Source organism: Gallinula chloropus (assembly GCF_964237585.1).
Source record: "Gallinula chloropus genome assembly, chromosome: Z".
NCBI lineage: Eukaryota > Metazoa > Chordata > Aves > Gruiformes > Rallidae > Gallinula > Gallinula chloropus.
The window spans coordinates 41,459,622-41,484,082 of record NC_140089.1 but is presented as its reverse complement, the minus strand read 5'-3'; the positions used below and the strand labels follow the sequence as shown (position 1 = coordinate 41,484,082).

Here is a 24,461-nt window from a genome sequence, read left to right as displayed (position 1 = left end):
TTTTGACTCCAATTGATGAATAACCTTTTAAGGGCTAGGAATGCTTTTACTACATAAAAGGGCAGACTTCTACTTAACATGATCCTAACTAAAATAAATGCATGTACTTTTGGTGGGCATGTCAGATTATTATTAACTTGTATGAAAGTTATGATCAGAGTGGCTTAATCAACTGGAGCAAAGCTCTGTTGTAGGGAAACCAAGGATATTCCAGATTGATTCTTGTTTTCACACTGCTCTCTGTTTGAACAGTAACAGCACAGGAGTATTTGTAAGATGAAGGAATAGTTACATAGCACTACACACTTCCAGAATGCTGCACACCCAATAGCTAATCTCTCTGTCACCTCCACTTGGGAGGAAGTAGTTAATTATTATTAGCCCTTGGATCACAGGTGAGGGAGTGGAGACAAAGGCTAGGTCTAAGTTAGCAAACAGTGTGAACGGTAGAGTGGGCCTGTAGGTCAAAACAGTAGGTGCTGAGAACCTGATGACCATGTTCCACACTTTTTTGGCTTTAAACCAGGTCTGCTTTGCTCCTGTGGACTAACTGCCTGGTCGTGGATAGAATGCATCAGGTGTAGTCCTTAGCTTCCATTTTTACTGGTAAAGGAAGCCAGCTTCTCACTGGGAAACATTTTGATGATAATGAAGAACACAGTGTCTAAGGAAGATGAGAAGGTTTGTTCTCCTGAACCTGGTGTGTTCTATCCAGAGGAGTACTCTGGCAAGTGGTTTCAGGTGGGAGCTTGACCATGCCTGCAGGTTAGTTGTTTGGCCTGGAGAAAAGGAGGCTTAATGCTCTCCACAGCTGCCTGCAAGGAAGTTGTATCCAGTTGGTCGTTGGTCTCTTCTCCTAAGTAGTAAGTGATAGGACAAGAGGAAATGGCATCAAGTTGCACTGAGGGAGGTTTAGATTTGATGTAGGAAAAACAGGCTGCCCAGGGAAGTGGTTGAGTTGCCAAGCCTGGAGGTGTTTTGTGTAGATGCGGTGCTTAAGGTTTATAGTTGGTCTCAGTGATGTCAAAGGTCTCTTCCAACCTGAGCAACTCCATGATTCTGTGATCAGAGCTGCTAATTACAACCAGACTGGAAAAAGGCCTGTTTGCAGGCATCTCCAAACCTTGGCCCTGGCTGCTGGCTACTACTTTGCACAGAAGTGGTGGAACTGGCATTTCACCTCAGCAATGTTCCCTTCCTGTTAATGTTGAGAGATAATGAAATATTAATGCTTTAAAACAGGATGATTTAGGTTTAGAAACATCTTTTAATTAAGTCTGATTTTCATAAAGAACACGAGTTTACACTCTGTATCCGTGCCAGTAGTGATTTAAAGTCATTAGTCCATCTTGTGGAAAAAAAATAAATTTGAATATATTGTCCTCTTTAAGATATTTTCCTGTTCTAAATTCTCTGAACCATTAATGATATTTCACTTGTCCTTTGCTTTGCTTTCCATGTTTGTTTGATAAACCCACAGAAAGTTTATATTGCACCATAATTGATTAGAGAAATGTTTATTCTTTGATTTGGCGCTGTCAAAACTCTTTGTGTATTTGTCTTTGTTAATATCTAAATTACCAGTCTTTTCTGTTTGGTAGAACTTTCAGTTAATGGCTACAGCTACTGTCAATTCACATCAGTGTTTTTTAATGAAAGCATCAGAATAGCAGAGGGGAGTGCTAATAAATGTTTCTGATCTTACAAAAGAGGACTTGAGCTGGGGAAAATCCAACCAACCTTTCAGGCTGTCTTTTTGTGAGGAAAAAATGAAAGATAGATTTCCTTCTGCCTCTTTTTGCAGTGTATGTAGCTGCACAGCAGTGTGGTTAGAATCAGAGGTTTAATGCTGGCTTTCCCATGTGTCAGTTCTGTGTTTACAAGAATAACCCTGACTTTAATTTTTCATGCTTAAACTGAGCCAGATGCCTGTAACTTGATGTGCAGTTACCTTTTACACATTTCTTAGAAGGTTCTTTGACTGCTAATGAAAGTGGAAAAGAAAATGTTAATTTAATAAAGAGATGGGAAGATTCTGATTAGGTGGTTGATAGCGTGCTTAAAGTGTTGGAGAAGTGGATCTCAGAAATTATCCTACACTAACCAGGAGGAAAAAATTAATCAGTCCATCAGCCAAGTTTGTAAGGGAGCAAGCTATTACACTGTAATCTTACAGGAATCAAATACTGCCCTAATTGTGATCTTACATGATACTGAAAGCAAAAAGCTCCTGACCTTATCTAGGCTAAAGTTCACCACCATGGATCTTGTATTATTCTTGGAAAGAAGAAAAATTGTTGTTTATTAAGTAAGATAAAAATGAGAAAGCAAAACATATAAAAACTCCTGAGATGGGACTGGACTTGGAGCTAGATGGTTTGCTGGCTGAATTTGCAGCACATGGAAATAAAACCCCATGAATTACATTGTCCAAGTTCAAGAGAATAATAGACTGTCTCTTACTGCCTTGCAGAAAAGCAATAAATACCTTACAAATACGATTAGAAGGATGATCAGTTTGAGTAAACATAGTGTAATTATATGATGCATTAGCTTCTAACGAAGATTGCTGGTAAAATTCATAAGATCCATCTATTGATTTATCAATATGTTAGTAATCTTTCCTTGCAAAAACCGAGACAGCATTTTTGTTTAATAACTGTACACACAGTCACAAAACACAGTCTCAAGTCAAATCATGTGTACAATATTGCTGGCAGGATGTGTGTGAACCAACTGTCCCACACCAAAAGTTGACATAAAGGAATTGCTTCTTTGTCCTAGGAGGTCATAATGGTGATTTAGTGGCTGTCAGTAGTGAACTGCTGTTGCGGTATGAAAGTACCTGGTGCTGTAGGTGCTTCAGTAAGGATTCCTGTGATTTGACATAAAAATGGGCTTGTTGCAAGTTGCCAGCGTGTTGTGTGCTAGGGTCCATTGATACTGAGGTTCTAATGAGATTCCAGCTGGGATGGTTAAACACTATGCTCTTCTGCAGAGTGCTGAGTTGGTAGGCTTGAAAATGCTTTGCACAAGGCTATTTTTGCATAAAATAGTGCAATAAATAAAGGTGGGAATCTGAAACAAAGATTGTAATTGCCAAACCTACTTAAGTCAAAAAAGGTGCCAGAAGAAGTATATATACTACCAGGATCCTGGTCCAGTTCCTTTTCCAGCAAACCTTTGTTTTTCACAAGTCAAATAATTTATGGCTAGTTAGTGAATTGAAGGCTTGGTGCTTCATCCTAGCACCATGTTGCACAATCCTTGGCTACAGCAAAGCTCTCCTTCCCTACATACTTACTTGATCAGATGGCATTTCCCAGCATGAAAGACACATTGCTGTTTACTAGTCCACAAGCAAAAACTTAGGAAGGCCACTGTCCCTTCTCCTTGGTCTAACACTTAGAGCTTCAGTAGCAGTTGATATTTATACTTGCCTTGTTTTGCTTATTCAGAATACAAGCACATTTCAGCAGTGTTATCATTTAACCCAGGATTATGTCTGTAAAAGACATTCGTTTTGGTAATTTATCATGGTTCTGCCTAGAATAGCCCAAAGAGAACATATCTTGGGACAGTTTAGCATGTGCTCAACATAATTTTGTCCTTTTCAAGTGTAGGTTCTTCAGTCATAGAATCATAGAATGGTCTGGGTTGGGAGGGACCCCAAAGATCATAGAGTTCCAACCCCCTGCCACAGGCAGGGCCACCAGTGTCCAGGCCTGGATCTACACAAGGTTGCCCAGGGCTCCATCCAACTTGGCCTTGAATACTTCCAGGGATGGGACATCCACCACCTCTCTGGGCAGCCTGTTCCAGCACCTGTAAAAAACTTCCTTCTAGTATCTAATGTAAACCTTCCCTCCTTTAGCTTTAGTCCATTCCCCCTTGTCCTGACATTGCCTACCCTTTAAAAAAGTTGATTCCCCTCGTGTTTGTATGCTCCCTTCAGGTACTGGAAGGCTGCAATGAGGCCAGTGTGTTAGGGCACATTAATCTGGACTCTTGCAGAGGTAGTCCAGTGGTCCAGTTAATTGCTGTGCAAGTGTTTCCAGGCTGTAAATATCCTTGCAGGGCCCACTCGTGCTCAAGTGTACAAGCAGAGTACTTGCACGCAGCAGACACCGTGTGCACGTTTAGTAAAGCCAGTGCTTGCTGGGAGCACCAGGCTCTCTGCACGCAGCCAGCAGTGCAGCTGCCTTGTGGTTGTGGAGAAAGCCCAGTGATTTTATAAATGTGTCAGACATGTGGGCTGTATGCAGACACAGCAAATCACAGCCTCTGGAAAGTTCTGCTTTTACTCCTTATTTGCCATAGGTCCTTCCCTGCAGCTGGGAGATGGCGGGACTGTACCACCAGATAGTAGATGGCTTTCTAACATGAAGTTTCTTCTGTTTATCTGCAGAAACAGGGATGGTTGTATTTCAGCTTGGCTATTTCAGGGAATACCTGTGGAAGGGAAGAGAAGAATCTAAGACACATACCTTAGGCTTTATACCATAGTACTTGGGGCTATAAAAATGTAGAAACTTTTTGCAAATTTCACCCACTTTTCAGAATCAATCTAAAGCGACATTGCCTGCAGTTGTCTGTTCTTCAGGACAGGGTGCTTGTGTAACTGGAAGCTTCTGTATGGTATAGAGAATAGCATCTGCACTTACTTTGTCCCAGATTGTTGTCACACCTTCTGCATTTTCCTGAAGGCAGCTAACGCACCTTCTAGTGGAGCGTAGATGGTCAAAAGGGATTATATATGGTCGTAGAGTGCCAGTAAGCAGGGTTTTAAATAAATTCAAATAGTGCTATGTGGAGATGAAGATTGAGTTTGAGTAGTTTTTCTAGCCAGAGATTGTTCTTGGTACTGACTTCTTAAAAAAATCATAAAGATGCAAAAGAACAACGTAGGTAAGATTTTATTAACTCTCACTTGAAACAGATAGCTCGTGGAAAAACAGTGTGTGAAATTTCTTTTTTTTAAATCTCAGTAGAATCTAGCATGCAGCTGAGATTTATAGAAAAATCCCAGAAGTAAAACAGCCTTGAAATTTGTTCTAATTGGTACTTACTTATTGGTTAAGTACCAATCACCTTTAAAAGTAATGCAGGAAGGTGACACATACCTCGTCCTTTTAATTGTTTTTTAAATAAGTAAAACTTTTTTGTAATGAAAATTAACAACAATAACATGAACACATTGGGAAGGAATTGTTCTGAGGACTGGTAAATCACATACAACAGGTGTAACCACACTGGGCTCATAGCGTTCTTGTTCAGGTAAATATATGTTTCACCTCTTGAAAGGTTGAGAAGGAATGGGATCATGACCTGTACACTGAGTTTTGTGATGTAACAAAATACCTTGCAAAGAATTGTTTCTCAAATAGAAGTTAAAAAGCATTAGAGCAGGTTAATATTAAACTTGCAACAACACAGGTGCACTAGAGAGACTGTTGGGAATTAGCAGAAAATTAAGCGTTCTGCTACTTTTGTTTGATGGTTTAGTTTAAAAATAAAGTTGTTACTAGAAGGTGATAGAGTGAACTCTTTAAACAAACTTCGTTTGTTAGTATTCTACAACAAAGATAAAGTCACTTTTTAGGATGGTGCTTTAACAAGTTTGATCTCCTCGTTGAGTCCAGTAGGATTTACTGAAATAAGAGGACTAATAAAGTAGTTTGATAAGGCTTGACATTTGCACGTAACAGAAGCTACGTGTGCAAAAAAAACCCCAAAACCCACTGAGGGGCAGTGGATGATGTGTGTTAACTGTTTGTACCGTGGTGACTCTTTTCTTAGACTCCACTCTCCCATGTTAAAAACTATTTAGGTGCTTTAGGTATGAAGTGGTGGGCAGAGAAGTTTTGAAAGCATCTAATGGTCCTTAGTCTTTATTTTTCAAGAACACCTTTAATATGCTTAAAGTACACTTTGCAGTCTGCTCCATCTACTCAGGTTTTTACCCTCATGCATATTAATAAGGCCATAGTTTGTAGTAATCTGTTGGGACTGCTTAAAGTGTAAGGATGGCAGAATAAAATCCTTAATAAGGATCACAGGAAAAAAAGGGTTTTATTATTAACCTTTCTTGAGGTCATTATCACTTTCTTTAATTTCTTTTTCTAAGCTGTTCTGTAACAATTATTTTGAAGTGTGACTCCATTTTTTGCTACTGGGTTCTTAGTTTGGTTTTGGGCTTTTTGTTTTGTTGTGTTTGTGTTTGCTTTCTTAACCTGAAAATAGCCAGAATATAACTTGGGTCTGCTTAGCTGCAGCAATGCCCACAATTGATTGTAGTTCTGGTGTAGTGGAACTTAATGTTTTGACCCTGAGCTGCATGGTGGCAAAAAAATCCAGTGTTTTTAGGCAAATACAACATGTGTTTTCCCTTGCACAGATTGCAGAAATAACTTCACACTCATGACTCAGCAATTTATCTTTTCGGGATTTTCACATTTTGGAAGACTGTACTGAAAGTGTAGGAAACTCACTCATTTTCTGACTTTGTTGTGGGCAAAAAAATACTTGGCAGGTTGAAGTAAAGCTATATAAAACATGACAAAAGTGGTAGTCTCTGTAAACTTGTGCAGAAGCCTTTAAAATGTGTTTTGTTCTTCATCTTTAGAAAACAGATGAAACTAAAGTAGAGAAAGCTGTGGGGATGGCATGAGAACTTGATCATCAGATTTTAAAGCTGGTCTCATATAACAGTAAAAAAGAGGTTGATATGTATCTGAATAGAAACATTCATTTTAAACTCTGTACCAGGGAATAACACAGAGCATCTGGGATTCACTCATCTGTTGTCTACTAAGACATTTCTACAGTTTTATTGTTTTTCTGCAACAGTAGAAAGTAGTATTTAACTGCATAGCTTGATCAGCTCAGTTGCTTTGCCAGAGCTGACAGATCTACTGTTGTTCAGTGGGTAACGTTTTTCCTTAACAGCTATAAACTGAATGCCATTCCCAACATGCTCAAGTTACCCGAGTTACCCCTTGGAAGGCCATTCTCCTCCTGGACAAATGTTAGAATACTTCCATGCTTTCCTAGGTCACGTTAAAAGAGAAAATCCACTGCAGCTGCTTCATGGCAAACATTTTTTAGGAGGTAACTGCTAATTAGCACGAGGTGTTGATTATACTGGATGTGCACACATGATTCAGCAGCTTCTGTGTACTTACCAGGGAGGGAGCAGTGGTTAATCTTTTACTAATGCGCGAAGGCTTCCAGCAGCGTTCGGGTCTGTAGGGCAGTAGTGTTGGAGCAGCTGGGCTTTTCCTTCCATTTCTTTTCTGGCAGAGGAGACAGCTGGAGTCAGAAAAAGTCCCCAAAACTGGCAGCTGACCAGAGGAAAAAGGAGAACAGTTCAGAACTACCTGGGTGTTGCATCATCTTCCCATCCCTCATGAAAAAGAAAAACACATGGGATGTGCTGTGCCACCACTACAGGTGGGGGCTGGTGGCATCCTAGTCCTTTTTCAGTCACCTCTCCCTCACCAGTGTGACTACAGCCAAACAGCTCCATGCTGCTCTTGCTTGAAGGCTTGAGAGAAAGGTGCTTGGAAGCTTCATGGCTCCAGAAATAATTTCCATGCCCTGAGCTTTGTAGGGATGTGTCTTGCCTGCTTCTGGCCTGTGGGTGGAAGAGGGGCTCTTTCCTCGTACCGCGCCCTCCCCTAGGCCCGCGCTGTGCCTGCGCCGGGGGCAGCTGGCTGGCAGCTCGCACAGTTGTGCCACCGGCAGGCAGAGGTGGTTTCTTCCACACGCAGTTCCTGCTGGCTTGCTGGGGTTGGAGACCCGCTCCTGGGTTCATGAGCAGTGGTCCTGCCTGAGGAGCAGGCAGAGTCGCTAGCACCAACGCCTCTGCCTTCAGTGGTGATTTTGCACGTGGTGCGGAATGGTGCCGAAAGCTGGTGGGGGAGTCCGTTAGGCAGAAATGGTGGTGCTAGTGGAGCAGGCAGTGTTTGTCTCAGTACTTCTCCTTGTGTCAGAGAACATTCGTGCTCTCCAGAAAGTGAACTTCTGTTACACAAGATTGAAGGCCTTTAGGGCAGTAGTGGTGTTATGCTGGGGGTTTTATAAATTTAAAAGGTCTAGGCAGTTTTTTAATCATTGTAAGCTATTATCTGTAATTTATTCCTTCCTTCCTTCCTTGCTCCTGGAGCAAGCCTGAGAATGAAGAGAACATTTTCAACGACTTGGTGCATTTCTTGCCATTTCTCGTGATACATTTTCAAACATTCCAATCCTATATAAAAGGAATTAAAGACTGAAGTTTAGAATTTATTTTTAAAAAATTACTTTAATTTTTAACTTGAAAATAGGTGGAACTTCAGATGTTTCCTCTGTAAGCTCACGCGCAGGGGCCTCCTTACAGTTGCAGGCTTGTGACTCTAAGCTAGTTTCTTTTCTTTGTTACTGTGTTTTTACCACAAGGATATAAAATGACTGATGCAAAAGTAGATGTAAATACAGAGGTGCCAAATATAATTACCTTTCAGCACGCTGCCATTGCAGTTGTTGGAAGCAAGTCCTTGTTTAGCTTTGGACAGTTAACTCTGTGGTTTGTGCAGACAGCTGGATGTATGCTTGTTTGTTGGGGATTTTTTCTTAGCTGAACTGAAATTATAAAACAAAGAATTTATGAAGAATGTTGACTTGTGTGAATAACATTTTAATAGCCTAGGACATAAACTAAAAATTTGGACTGGAACACTTTTCATTCGACTATTGTGCAAAGGAATGACATGTAAAATAAATGTTTACTTCCTGGAAGTAAAAGTTTCCTCTAGAAAGTGGGGGGAAAAAAAGGCAAAAAGAAGCTAGAATTCCTTCCCTTGAGCAGCTTGGCCCTGTGGTTGCTGCAGTTGTGTTACAGTTCTTTGCCCTGATGGTTAAATTTGCATGTATTTTGGTGTACAGAATCTGCATAGGAGCGGATTCTGAGCATAAGCCTGTTCTTGAGTATCTTGTTCCATAGCAGCGAAAATGGCTAGAAATACATTTCAGTGTAGTTTCTGTGAGACTAGGCACGAGTCTAACTAGTGAAAATGACAATTATCTGAATGCCTGGAAAACAAAAACCCAGAACCGTAGCAAACTTAATTACCCAGGGACTTAAGTGAATTTAGAACTTTCTCTCCGATGCAGAGGTAAGCCTGAATTTATAATGCCAGTAACTTACTTATATGCTAATGAACAGCGTGTGGACTTTCATTAAACAGGAAGCCACATGTCATTTCGGGAGAGGTCAGAGCAATGAAGAGAGAGAGAGAAAGGAGGTGGCGTGTTCTGAGGTACATAGCCACATCTCAGTGGTAAATGTTACTGGCTAGAGTTGATGATGTTTGAGTAAAATAGTAGCTGTAACTCCAAACACATCTAGTTCATGCATTTCTTAAAATTTCTTTAAATACTGTAAAGCATCCAGCAAACAGGTACCTTTTCTGAGAGGCGCAGCAAAACCCAAAGTTTATCTTCGGTTTCTGTTGTGTTCTGATACAGTTTTTATGTTACCTTTATAAATAGAAAGCAGTAATTTATTAAACAAGCCATTCTTCTTGACGCTTAGGGTGTCTGTGAAGTAAAGAACAATGCAACAAAATTGTAAAATTAAGGTAATACTCTGGTCTGTACAGGGTTACATAATCGTGTCTAAATAACTTCACAGCCTGTAACAAGGCACTCACAAAGAGGACCTGTGGTTTCTCTAGGAGGGAGTGCAGGAGTCCTGGAGCTGCCACGTTTAACGTGGGTGAGATGCATCAGGGGAGCGTTTTGCTCTGAGCTGCTGAAGTAGCTCAGCTGAGCAGGTCAGCGGGGTGGGAGCCGGGCTCAAAGCTGGCCCTCCTGAGGGGGCATGTGCGGTCGGTGCCGCAGGGCCCTGCTCCGCCATGCTGCCCCCGGCCGCTCTGCAGAAGTGGGACGTGACAGTTTCACTCTGTCCAGCTGTGGCACAGTGGCACTTCAGGCTGCGTGGCGTGCTGGGGTGCTGTGCTTGTGGGAAATGCAAATGGATGGCACTGGGTACCTTGACCAGTAAAATCTGCCTGCTTGTCTCTGCTGTCTTATCACACTGTCTTCTTAGTGACCCAATAGTTGCTTCCATCCTGCACTTCCCAAAGCTTACCTCAAAATTTTCAACTTTCCGGTTGTTTTCATAAATAAAAGCTGCATCTGAAAGCAGCGTTGTGCTTCTGAAAGGATGTACTTTGTGTGACAGTATCTATATGGTGTAGTGTATGAGGCTAGTAAGGATGTCCTCTTGGAGCTTCGCTGTTCAATTTACTTTCTCTTTTACTTTTTTTTCTTAATAAAAACTAGGGATTTTTTTTCTCCTGTAGAGAATCTAATTATATTTTTTTTAATTATAAAATTGTTCTTTGGTAGTATTGCCCTTGACCTGATTTCTTAAACTTAGAGAGTGCCAGCGATGTATTTGTGTCTCTAGAGTCTTCATCACTCTGTGTGTGTGCATGCACATAGGTATACTTACATTAAAATAAGCAAGGAACATGATTAAAACATGAATTTGTTCAAACTTTTATCAGTATTATTCAAATCTTGTTAGATGCGAAACGGGTGAAATTAGATATGGGGTGTCTTTCCTGAGATACAGTATTACAGCATGTGTCACTCCTGTCCAGCTAGCAAGCTGGCTAGCCCTTGTCCCCTCTCCTTCTGGGGTGGGGGCAGGAATATGTGTTCTAAAGGGGCTAGCTTCATTTTAGAGGAGCCACTTAATTAGCGTGTGGCTCCTTGCAATGGCTGAGAAGCTATAAATTGCAAAAGGACAGCAAAAAATAAATAGCTAGTGACTCTCTCCAGGGGAAGTAGCAGTTAAAAAGCACTCTGAAGTTAAGGACAATGTGCCATAAGCTGCAGGAAATGTGCCACAATATCTGGAACTGTGTTTCCCTCGGGGTGGATTTATAACACCCTCGGCCTTGGAGCCAGGCTGGGTTTTGCTGCCTGTGTGTGTGTGCATGCACACACCCATGCCCGTGTGTGTGCTGGGGAACACGTGAGCAAGGGCAGCACAAGCCCAGCACTTGGACCTTTCGGACTATTGGAGGGATGAAAATAAAAATGGAATAATGTGGGTTTATTCTTCTGCTGCTGTGTCAGAGCTCCTTATCATGGGCTGTCAGCTCTGCTGAGCTCTGTGTGTGTCCTGGGGGAGGAGGGGGGGATGAAGGAATACTGCTGCTTGTAAGGGACAGGTCTTCTGGGGACAGAGCTTCTCTCAGCGTTTCTTGATCCCCTCTGTGAAACTTTTCATGCTGAAGGCGCCTCTGAGGAGGAACAGCCCTGGAGTCTGTGGGGCGAAGGCTGGGCAGGAGGAGCCCCGGGGGAAGGGGAAAACACCACACATTATTTTCCAATTCTAAGGAGCAAAATGCTCTGCTGTAAAACTTCCAGCTTCTGGATGTAGCCCTCTTGTATGAGTGGTGGGTCAAAAGTTTACACTGGGCTCTCAAAATACAGCTCAAACAAACATAGAATAGGATAAATATTATTTAAAAATAAACAAAAAAACTTTGGAAAGCCTATTTTCCTGCTTTTGGCTTAGTTGCTGTTAGAATATTGTTAAAAATTAACAAATTACACAACACACTTTCAGAATTTCTGATAGACTCAAATGCATGTTAGATATATTCTCCAGGTACCTTGTTTAAAAATTAGAAAGTAGATGACAGAAATTCTTGCTACACCTCAAGAAGCCAGAACACGTATAAAGCTTTCTATGCTTCCCAAGTAAACGTAAAAGAAAAAATATTATTTTTAATGCTAATGGTACTTGTCCTTGCTTTTGATTAATCAAAGTGGTTCATACTGTCCCTGAAATGGTGTCTCAGAATTGCTAGGAATAGGAGTTACGTCTTGTCTGTTTGTAATCCCTCTGAGTAACAGAAAATGAAAGAGACTAGAAAGGAATTTAAACAGTTGACTTCCTCATCTGAAGTACTCAAAGCCTTCTAAAACACCAGCTTGAAGAGTAGATGCTGTTACTTCATTTTGCAAAGATATGTAGCAATAGAAAATGCAACGCAATTAAAAAAGTAATTGCAGTTTTTTATAATACATTGATAACACACAAATTGCCATTAAGCCATCTCTGTGCTTTCAGTAACATTGTTTTGTAATAACCTTGAAGTCAATCACATGGTAATTCCTTTCTTTGCCCCCCCATAACCTTGAGATATTGAGTATTAACCAACACGTAACCTTTTTTTTTTTTTCACCCAAATAGGGTTGTATTTTTTTCTTCAACTTTATTTTAAAACCTCTGATTAGCTAGGTTGACTTAATGGCAAGAGCATCTCTTTTTCACCTACACTTTATGTAATTATCTTCCTTAATAAATCTTAGAGCTAACTCAATCCTTACCCCGCAGTGCGGGAAACTAAGGTCGTGTACTGAAATTCAGCTCCTGCAGGACACGTGGGGTTATATGGTCCGTTGTAGCCCCCAGCATTTTCTGTCCAATTTATGTGCACAGGTGAAGGTCCAAAGGTGGAATATAAAGGAAGGTTCAGAGGTTTAGCCCCAATCCCAGTCCTCATACAAATAAAGTTAGTTTTCACCGGAAATCAGGTGGTGGTCAGCATATTGCTGCTGTTTTCTATTAATAAGTAGCTTACAAAAAACGTTTGTGTTGGCTTACAGGTAGTTGTGTATGATACTGATCTTCTCAAAGAAGATATATATATATGTATATAAATAATAAAAGAAAAAAGGTTGGGTGAAGAGGTTTATCTAGATTTTTGTGTCAGGCTTAGGTAAAAACCAAGCACTTTTGGGAACAGTAATCACTAATGACACGTTTGTGTCCTGGTCTGCTTAAGCAAGTCTGCTTTCCAACACTGTATTCTGCCCTTGGATATAGGTATTAAAAAAAAAAGAAATTAATTATGCACAAGTTTCTAAAGACAGATTTGTCCTTTCCTCTGTGCAAAGGAGGTAAGAATTTGCATTGTGCTGTCTTTCAGTAATGCTGATGTTCGCTTCTAGCTTTGTTAATAATTTTTGCATGGAAGAACAGCATGCAGTGGACTGATTTTTCAGCTTTTCAGGTTGTTAGGTAGAGTTGCAAGTAGGGTAAAGGAAACATAATTTAGAGTGAAACTTCGTTTGTGGCACTTCTGTGCACGTGAGCCCGTTAGGCAGAACTTGAAGTTGCTGCAAACCATATAAAATGGAAAGCTAAGCACAGACTGTAGAGTTGTTTCTCTTCAGGGAGTCCCTCTTTTTCAGAAGGATCCTTTCAAGAGGAGGTAGCAGAAGGTCACGGGGAGGGATCTTGTCCTCCTCTGAACCCATCTACAAATCTCTGAAATCTTGAGTTACTGTAGCTCTGAGAAGTCAGACAATTTATTTATCTCTTCTCTCCTTTTCTTGCCTCTGAATTATACCTAAACTGTAAGATAGCTCTAGAACTGTGAAAATTATCTGATTATAGCTTGACAAGATAAGGAGGGTTTTTTGCTTTGTTGGATGGGGTTTTTGTGTGGGAGGTGGGTTTTTTGTTGGTGGGCTTTTTTTTTTGTTGGTGTTTTGGTTTGGTGCAGGTTGGGGTTTTATTGTGTTTTTATTTGGAGGTTTGTTGGTTGTTTTATGGGGCGGGGTTTATTTGTTTTTGTTTGGGTTTTGTTTAGTTTTGGGTTTGTTTTTTTTAGGGGTTTTTTTCAGAATTGAAGGTGGAGGGAGGAAGGCACTGACTTGCAGTACTGGGTTGTGCCTGGCTGCACAGTAGTACAGGGTGGTTTTGATTATCTGGCACAAAGCTACATTTGATTAACTAGATTTCTTGCAAAGGAGTTTGAGTGTCTCTGTTTCAATAAAAAGCTTGAATTAATATTCATTGAAGAAGCTGCAGAACATCAGCTGAATTTTAAATTTTAATTCTATCTTCCAAATTGTCAGCAATTCAGTATCTTCAGCTTTATTGTAGTAGTCACTTGGACTGCTTTAATTGTGTTACTGGTACAGTGAGAATGAGTATTGGGTTTTTTTCTTTGAGCTTAGTGGCTGCACTAGAGTGACAAGCAAAGTTTATTAGTTGCTCAAACGCAACCAGGTTAAATTTGTAAGAGGATTTCTTTGCCATAGAAAGCATGCAAGCTGTCTACACAGTGGGGGGTTTTCTTCCCCTTTTTTAAGGAAGTGAGAGAATTTAGTTCCTATACTTTGCTGTGGAGAAGTTAATTAGTACAGTATGACTTCTATGCATGTAATATTCATTAAGAGGAAGAAAATCCAATCTTAGATAAAGATGTTTTATATAGTTTTACATAGTCTAGTTTAGGTAAGGAAAATAGGCAACATCTTTAGTAATGTTTTGTAAGCTTAGTTTTTACATGAACTTTTAAGACATTCAAGACTATACAGTCTAGATTGGTGGAGATGGATCATGTTCATTATTAAATTTAACTCTCTACTTCGTGAGCTACACTCATAACATTTTCTCTCTTCTTTCTTTGGTAGGAGTCTTTACTGATCTTACCAGGCTCTTTGTTTTTGTTAGATGAGTCATTAATGAAACGATGTTTTGTTGTCTTTCATAGAATATTGATAGTCATCCTAACTAAATTTCTATAAATTCCTACAGTGATACAGAGGATGTAATTTAGTGAATTGCAGAAGGATTATATGCTTCCTTTTTCTGAAAGAAAGTATGCAGATGTGGATTGTGAACAAAATGAGGAAGATGATTATGTTGTGACTTTAAATTCAGGAAATTCTGTTATTGGAGCAAACACTTAGCGATCAAAACAGTATGTACACCTCTCTCAGGTTTTTTGTTAATGCTTTTAATTTACAATTAGGCTTTGTTAAATCTTAAAGGCCATCACTTGACTTCTTTCCTAACATTGTTTTTTGTAGTTATTCTATGCAGTTTTTAATGTAAATACAAAGCCATGTTCTGTTGGTGTAGGTAAAAAAGTCAGGAGACCCTGCTTGCCTTTCTGGTTTGCTTTGATGACTTGCTTTTGAAACTTCACACACTTTCTTACAACATAGTCTTTTAGATCAGTCTAACTGAAAAGCCATCAAAGATATCTCTTTACATCAAGTGACTTGCAAGGTGTAATCTATTAATATTCACTAAGAAGTTTGGTAATCACAGATAGAAAATTCTACAGTGTTACAGTTTATTTTACGGAAAGAAAATATGCCTACTATATTTGTTATCAGGGCTTGTAATACTTCTTCAGAAATTCTACTTACGTTTCTGGAGAAGTTGTCATTTAAATTCTTTGTGTTATACCTTGTCTAGTTGTGGTCACTGTTGAGAGAGGTGGTGGTCCAGGCCCTAGACACCAGGATCCAGTTTTAAGGATCTGAGGAACCTGTCTGCATAGGTGCTTGACCATGTCAGATGGACAGAGCTGTTTGCTTAGGAGCCAGCTTGTTTTACTAGTCTCATTGCCATCTTTTGATGGAGAAGAGATGCTCTAGATCTGCACCAGAACTTGCATGGAGGTGTGACAGAATCAGCTGAGGAGCTTTGCCTTCATCCTGGGGAGTTTTGCTACAAACACTCACCAGCCTGACGTGCCTTCCGACAACGAGCCTGAAAACTGCTGGTCAGAGTGGTAGGAGTAGGACTGGCTGCTTTGCTTCAGCTCCTGGGATGATCTCATGCATTCTGTAATACATTTTGGATACATTGGCACCTACAAAGCAAGGCCAGTCCAAGGCCTGAAATCTGCACAGTTTTTGTGTTTTCATATAGGGCCATACTCGGTTTCAGCAGAAATGTGATCCTGCTGCATTCCACTGCTGGAACAGCAACAAAAGAAACCATAATTTTTGTTTTCTCTATAGCTGGGTTAGTAGTAGCAGAGAGAACATAAAACTCTCTTCCAAGTGAAATATAACTTTATAGTTGAAATCAAATATTTTTCTACTCATGTGTCACCTCTCTTCCTGTTTCAGCTCTTACTCCTCATAGCACTTACTGTACTACTTAATACCTGATGAGGTTGATTTCTGCAGTTTAGATCTGTGAGGCAGTGCACAACAGATCGCTTTTTCTGGGTAAGTGATGAAACCGAGTAGGTGTAGTATATACTACAAGTAGAATAAATGTTCAGCAGTTAAAAGTGTCAGGCTGTGCCCAGTCTGCACAGAATGTTGACTCTACTGTGACTCATGAATCATCACTTTCCTGGGACCTCTAGGCTTCTTTCTGCCTCCAGGTCCCAAGCTAAAAGCCGGTCTTCTGCAAATTCATACACTGGTTTGACAGCTATTAGTAAGTGTATGTCAGTAGCGACTAACAAGGTTGTGGATTTCAATGGCCTTTTTTTTTGTCTCCTTACATATTAATAATGTACTTTTCTATCTAATTTAAATATGAAATTTCAAACCATAAAATACAGTTTTGTGGGTTTTTTTTTTCTTTTTCATAGGTTAGATTTAGGAATAAACAGAGTCAGGCATAGTATAGCAAGATTTCTTAACAGATGACAGCTGTGTATTTGTTCACTCAAGATACGATACTTCAGATTTATATAGGTTGCAATGTAAAGAAATGTGAAAACGAGTACAAGCCTGCATTGCATACCAATGTGAAAGAAAAATTTGTCAGCTTAGTCATCTAGTCTTGAATTATTTTTAAACTAGTGTCCTATGTCTTCCTTGTCAGCTTCCATATGAGTTTTGAAGCCAATTGGCCAGTAACGGCAGTGTTGCCTATTTAAAATTAACCAGCTTTAAAGTGTTTCTGTAAGTTTTACAGGGGAAAAAAAAAGTTGCCTTTCAACATTTTGAAGTTTCATTTTAGCAGGATGTGCACCAGGAATAATAGTAAGAATACAATAAACTGTGCATGGTATGTGTGTGCGTGCAAGCACGTGCGTAAGGGATTAGTACTGCATATAAGCAACCTGACTTCCTGGTTCTGCTTTTGGAGATAATACTGCTGAGGGGACTTTCAGATCTCTGGTTGTAAAATTCTTGGTAATGCAACAATATTTGTTGCTGTTACCATATGAAGAAAAGGATATTGGGGAGGTCTTCAAAGCATGTCACGTTTAAGATGCTGAGCTCTTAAAACAGTTTGATAATCTTATATGCCCCATGTGAATAGGAATTTGCCACTATTTGAGATAATTCTTTACTGCTTGTAGAAGACAGTTAATTCTTTTCATTCATCAGTTAGGTGTGAACTTTTTTGTGTAAGTTTGGGGTTTTTTTTAAATCTGGGAAGAAAATTTTAAAAAGTTGAATGACGAACCATGTGTGCTTCAATGAGGAACTTTTTAGGGTGTGTGGTGGATATTTTGTTTGCTTTTTGTTTGGTTTTTTTTCCCTTTGAGTCATACCATTGACTTTTCTCCAGAGTATCACCCAGCAGCTGTATAGGACCATGTTTTTTTTCTGGAAAGTCACTCTTTTAGAAAGATAAGGAGAGAGGATGGTGGTGATACTATTTCTTAGTTGAGATTCAGGTATGTTGCATGGCCTTCAACTGTCTTCTGCCAGATGAGAAGCTATTGCTTATAGAGATGATTCAAGTCTTGACTAACTTAAATGTGCAACAGCAGCCAGTAGAAAAATTATCTCAGTATAGTTTATCTCACCTTCGTCCATTATCCTGATCTTTTCCCATGCTGTTTCTCCAGATCTGTGGATTATTATTTTCTTTTGAACCCACTTCCAAGTTTTCTTCTTTTCTCCAGGTGAAAAAGGCCCACTCAAGAGTCCAGTTCAACCTGTTATCAATTGTTGGATTTGTCTGTTATGGTGATAGATAAGATTTTAGTCATGTAGTGCCAAGTTGTTATTTCTTGCTCTGTAATGGATGAGGGTGTAGAAAGCACAGTTGGTGTTGTATCAGTCAATGTCTTGATCTTCATGAGATTTTAAAAGCCAAAAAATACATAAAAATAATGAAACTGAGGTTTGAATCAGTGCAGTAACAGTGATAGCTTGAAATCCCACTCCTCACCAGGAACTATGCTGGAATGATTACAGCTTTGCTTAGCTAGACCTGGTAATTCACCATGTCAAATTTTCCCTTGTTCTTTGATAGTAAATAGCATTGCTTGTTTTCTTTCCAGTTGTTTTGGTTTGGGGAGAAGTATCTGAGCAATTCTCTAGTGACATGCTTGTAAACAGGGGTCTGTCACTATTAACAGTTTTCACATCAACAAGACTCCCCACACAACTCTGTCCCCCCAAGATTTCATCCAGTGTTTTGGAAAAAAAAAAAAGAAAAAAGCCTTACTTGAAACTTTCTTTGTATACTTTTCTTGTCAGCAGCAATGCACAAATATTTACTTTCTGCCCTTGATCATGACAATCTAAGAGGAACTATCAATAAGAAGTTTTTCTGAGTTCCTTTATATTGTGCTGAAAATGAACATTTTCACTTCTTAGTAATTTTGGGGCAGTCCTGTAAAGTTTTTTGAATTTTCTATTCCTGTTCTATTTTCTGTATCTGTGTGTTCTGTGCTGGAAATGTTCATGATTTCCTTTTTCACCAGGATGCTTTTCACACTCTGCCCTTACACATATGGCACTCCATGTAGCTAAGGAGGAGTAGAAATATTCTCATAATTTCATTGCTGATAGCTTAACCAGAGCGTTGATGTGTGGGCAAGCACAAGAAAGTATTTTCAGGTATTGACCTGGGAAGGTAAAGACTTCAGGAAACTTTGATATGGCTTTAAAAAAGAGGGACAAACCATTGCTGTATATGTATGGATAGCTGTGCATATTTTACATGCATGTTCAATATGTATTTTTTCATATATATGAAAATTTACGTTGTAGATTTTTTTATATACTTAAGTATATAAAAAGTATATACTTTTATATACTTAAGTATATACTTAAGTATATAAAAAATGTATACTGTGTATGTGTATCTGTATCTATATGTCTTTAGATTTCCAAATGTAATTTCATACTGGTATTTGGCCCACAAAGTCTTAGTACAGAGACACCAAATTACAGAACCACAGAGCTATATAAGGTGCAGTCTTTAATTTTAGATCTTTGGATTTTAGTTGCTGTTTTTGTAGACTCGGTTTCAAGTTGTAAATAATCAGAAATACATGATTCAGATGGCTTTACTACTGTATTATTTTGTGTGTGTGATAATGTGTAATATCAATTACTACCTGTGCTTCTAATAAAGAATTAAAAGAATTAGAAGCTGCAGGTTTTAAAACAGAGTAGATAATCCAAACATGTTCTTCCTATCTCAGTACTGAATTTGTGTGTGTGGATTTTGAAAGAATCTGGATTCCTATGTAAGGAAGCATCAAGATCCAAACTGGAAATCACTTTGTATTCCACTGATTCAGGTCTGTTTGGTGGAAGTTCCTCTAACTAATGCATGAAATAGAATCTTTAGAAAAAGCTAATTAGACATCTCATAAGCATTCTGTGCTTTATAGACTCATGTTGAACAGATTTTTGTATTGAACATCTTGAAGAAAAGCTGTATAGTGTGACTGAAAAGCATGTGGTATGGTGCTCTGTTTCACCTCATATATAGGGACATGACGGTGTTTCACAGGTTTCAGAGGAAGAGAGAAAAACCAGTGGTCTTAAGAGTAATCTAAAGTATTTTTTGGCATGTAGTAGCTATATATTGCCTAGAACGGAACACAGGCAGGTATCATTGACCCAGGATGGCCTGTATTACGTACACCCTTTGCTGAAGGACCGTGGCATGAATTTACTGGGTCGTGTGGGGCAGGTTCTGCTGGTGGCTGGCAGCCCCTGCGGAGGCGGCCTGCACACGCGGCAGTGCTGCGCTCCTGAGCACGGGGCAGGCTGAGGGGCCCTGTGAAGGCTGAGAGTTGGAAACGGGCTTGGTCTTAGCTTCAGAACAGGATCTTCATGACAGTGATAACGCTTTTCACCTCAGAGAAACTAAAATTTGGTTGGTATGTGACATGGTGCTTTGTTTTTGGGAATGTATGTGTAAAGAAGATGTTAGAAGTGAGGTTTATGCGTGCGGGAAATAGGGCGGAAGGCTTCAAAATCCTGCTCTTGGAAAAGGCAAAAGCTTTCAGGGGCTTCCAGCTTGGACTTTTGCAGTGTTTGCTTTCTCAGACATGTTGCTCCTTTAACCTTGCAGTGCTGTGAAACTGACTTCTCTGACAAGACACCTAAACCATTACGTAGGTCTGCCTTTGTCCTGGGAAGGCAGTACTGTGGTGTGAGACAAAAAAGCTTTACAGAAATAACCCAGGCTGAAGAGTACAGTGCTGAGCGATACACCTGGGTGCATACGTTTGGTTTCCTGCAGGGCTGGGTAGCTGGGTGACACCGGATTTGTGTAGCTGTGCAACTGCTCATTCTAAATTTCAGCCCCTCCTTTTAAGCAAACACAGGAATAACGTTCATAAGCTCTTCTAGTGACAGAGGATGTGCTCACTGAACTAGAGCAAATGAAGAATGTTTTGTGATGTATCCTGTGTGAAATTTCCAATAAGCAGATCTTAACATCAAATTGGCAAATAGCCATAAATGTTCATTAACAAACTGCTTATAGTACATAGGCATGTAAAAGGGTGAAGGAGTGACTGCCCACTGAAGAATTTGAACCAAATGTTAATTAACACTGATACTACATCTTTCTGAGGTTAAAGTTTGCATGGCTATAATTGTTAGGCTACTTGCGCTACTACCCACAAAAACCTAGACCACAAATGTACCTAACTGGTTGTGCACTGCATACCATAATGTCCTGAATGTGGGCCAGGGAAGAGAAGCTTTTATCTTCCCAAATTTTTTGCAATAAGCTGTCTCACAGTAATCACAGTTAGATGTTTTGGACAACTGTATGTTCAAGAATGAAACATTTTAAAATACACAGTCATCTACGCATATTTTAAGAGTTCTGTTTTACTCATTAGTGTAGTTGGATGCAAATTTTAATGAATTTGTACTTTATTTGCTACTGATGCTGCTGTCCGACACTGCACTGGTCCTCGCAGTTACCGTGCAAGCACCACCTGGTGCTGTTCAGCCTGGCACTAAACCAAGCGGTCAGCATTGCGGGAAAGAAAGTTGTGTTTGTGTCTTGTGGCTAAAGCCTGTCCTTCTTCTTTGTTTTGCAGGCACAGGAGAGAGTGGCAAAAGCACATTTATTAAGCAGATGAGAATCATTCATGGATCAGGCTACTCTGATGAAGACAAAAGGGGCTTTACAAAACTGGTGTACCAGAATATATTTACAGCAATGCAGGCCATGATAAGAGCCATGGATACCCTCAAGATCCCGTACAAGTATGAGCATAACAAGGTGAGATTTTTGTTTATCTGTGCAGTTGAAGCTTTTTCTCTTTTTCATTTTAGGAAATAGACTGGAAGTCTCAAAAAATTTGTCACGCACATTATACTCAAAGGTTAGAAAAAAATGGCATCTTCCAATCCTGCTGGAGGAGTTCTCTGCCTTGATTTGCTGCTTTTAACAAGAGGCCTGTTCTCAACAAGATGCCTGGGAGGTTTGTCACAGGACAGAGGTTTAATGGCACGCTGCTGTTTGACTGTGACTTAAGTTACCCCTTGTCTTTTCCTCCCAGGCCGTGCTCTGGCCAAAGCACCATTAAAGCCATTCTTCTGATCTAGAGCAGAACCTGACTGCTTAAGGTTTGGCATTAACATTTCTAGTAATATGGATTTTTTCCACGTGAAAAATGGGTGAGAATATCTGTTTGTATGTGAGTGTGTTGTGAAATAGCTTTTTTGATGCAAGACTTCTAAACAGTCACATTCTCTTTAGATTCATGCTGTTACTGAAATTTAGAAGGATAAAGTACATTTGAAACATTTGTAAGGTCCATCTCTGATTAGGCTGACTTTCTTTTAAAATATAAATAAATAGTTAAAACCAGATAAAATAACTTAAGTGTTCCATGAAGGGCAGTGAATTGCTTGATACGTGAATACATGGTAAGGCACAGGATTATGTGGCTGTATCTCCCACTTCTTGTGACAGGAGCTGTATGACTTTGTATATAAGTTCATGAGAACTTGTCCTGACCTTTTTACTGTTGAGCTATTATTAGCAACTTTGTCAGAAGGAGTTTAAGACTTTTTATGTGTGGAGGGCTTACCTTTTCTTTCAATCTTGTGAAAGAGTGTCTCTGATGAATTATTCATGAATTCTAATTTTTTTTAAAGTATCAGAAACTATCAAAGTTATGATAAAGAAGTAAGCTTCCGTTAACTGGGGAAGACAGGATGAAAAAAACGTGTTTTAAGATTAAAATCTCTTTGTGTATACATATATGAAGTGTAATTATTAGACATAAACTGCTGTAAATGTTTTAAGGCAGTCAGTTCAGAAGTATGTAATGTAAAGCTTATTACCAGGTTAAAGAAGCTTTGTTTCTCTGTTTGCATCTGCCACAGTCATTGCAGATGGTCATCACTGTGAAATACATGATGTTGCAGTAACCAGAGTCTTGCAGGAGCCTGGGTTTATGCAGTGGGAAGTCAGGATATGCAAAATCCACACTGTTAAACTTCTTTAATGGTGGCTAGGGGTTTTTCATGCACATGAAAAAGTTTGAAAAACTTGTCCTAATTTGTAGAATTTCCTTGTGTGACTGTGTACTGGAGGTGCCTGGTTGTACTGGAGATGTCTAGTTTCCTCTCATCCCTCAGAAATCAAAATCAAGTATGTAATTAGGATTAAAAAGTGCATTTATGCATGCATGTCAGCCTCCCGGCTGCTTGTTTCTGCTTTACACAAAACACAGTGCATAATGACCTCGACAGTTAGCTGATTGTAAAGTGTAATCATTTTTTTTTCTTCAAAATTGAAATCCTAGTAATAAATTAGGATTTTTTTCCTTGTATTATACTAAAGTGCATGTTCTGTAGTTATTGTTTGTGATGAGAGCTGAATTTCTAGTGTTTATGTAGTTAGAGCAAGTCATCAGGCTTCACATAGCTGTATACACATGGCCAGAGCTGTTGTTTACTCTCCCCCTATGAAAATTACTTTTGTAAAAGTTACCATCTATCTTTGTGCTCAGCTCCTTCACAGGCGTTCGGGTCAGTTTCTAACAGGGCCTCATGCAGAGTAAAATGGAAGTCACCAACAAACAAGGTCTCAAGGGCATTCCTGTATGAATTCCTTTGGACATACAGGGGAAACCAAACTTGCTTACAGCATCGTGCCAGAGGAGAGAAGGTTGTGGTCTACTACATTTAACCTTTGTATACAAGGTCACTTTACTTTAAAGCAGTGAATGCCAATCAATTGGTTAATCTGCTTTCTTTTCTTAAAGGCGGTTGAAAACAAACTCATTAGCCTAGCAGTCTAGAAAACACAGGAAGGGCACTTCCTATTAATTTGAATCTCCTATCAGGAAGTCCTATCTCTGGAGAGAATATCTCAAAGTTTAAGTAACAACATATTTTTAGCACAGTATTTGTTTTGCACAATAGTTCAGAAAATTGCAGCTCAAGCTGGTATTGATGTGGTTGAGTCTAAAGAAAAGTGACCCCTTTTTGTCAGGTTCTTCATGCTCTGCAATAAATGTTGGCAGTAGAAGTGCTTTTCTTTTACTGGACCAGTTTTCTTACCTTTTAACTGAGAATTACTAAATTTGGAGTGCTTCAAATTTCTGAATGCTGGTGGAAAATAGAAGTGGTCTCATATCAAAAAGTTGAGTAGGCAGATGCAGTCTTTGTGTGGTATGGAACATTCACAGCACCATTTAGATTGGATTACTTTAATTCAGTCAGTGTAGCAAGAGGCAGGTGTGAAGTTCGGCGGGTTGGTTATTTCTTGCCGAGTCGTGTCGGCACCGCAGCCACCAATACAACCAAGGAGGCAGAAAGGGTGGAATGTGTTGTCCTGCACTGTGTAACAGTGTAGGCTGCTCTGAAGGATTTATTGTCAGAGTAGCGGAAGTCAGTTGAGAAATGTTAACTACTGGGGCTTTGAACGCAATGTCTCAGGAGCGGCCGGGGAGCATTGTGAAATGGAAGGCATTTCTTTTCTGTCTTCAACTTGAGAATGTGAGCTCTACCGAGGTTTAAGATAGCGGGTGAGAATGATCCCTTCTCTTAGGAATTTGTCATAGGAAATGGTGGCTTATGGTTTATAGTTTCCTTTTGGATAAATGCTATTGCGGTTTTGTAATTATTTTTAACCAGAAGTTGTGAAGTTTTCTTACGGCTCCTGACTTTTAGAATAAGAAGTTGTTTTATGAAATAAAGGAGAAGCTTGGGTTTAGTTAATAGACTGTTCATGAGCAATTCTCAAAATTACCAATCTTCGAAAAAATTTGTGTATCCATGTTTCTGTCATTCCTTTCAAATACCAAAACAAGACCATCATTCCTTTTAATCTTTTAAATGCTTACATTCAGTGGTTTTCATAATGGCTCACAACCCTTATCTTCAAATAATGTGGTGCCCGTTTTTCCTTTTCTACCTTTTTTTGCATATCTAATACTGTCTGAAGTTGG

The 24,461-nt window shown here is 39.5% G+C and overlaps 1 protein-coding gene across 1 annotated transcript in view; it reads left to right on the top strand.

Annotated features, from left to right (window-relative positions):
• The window catches only part of GNAQ (G protein subunit alpha q), a gene marked incomplete at its 5' end in the record, with an annotated part of 124,843 nt that overhangs the window by 19,183 nt on the left and 81,199 nt on the right, over nucleotides 1-24,461 (top strand). Inside the window, one exon of the mRNA XM_084277988.1 lies at nucleotides 21,093-21,277. Within this exon, the coding sequence (XP_084134114.1) occupies nucleotides 21,093-21,277 (185 nt within the window). The remainder of the gene's footprint in view (nucleotides 1-21,092; nucleotides 21,278-24,461) is intronic.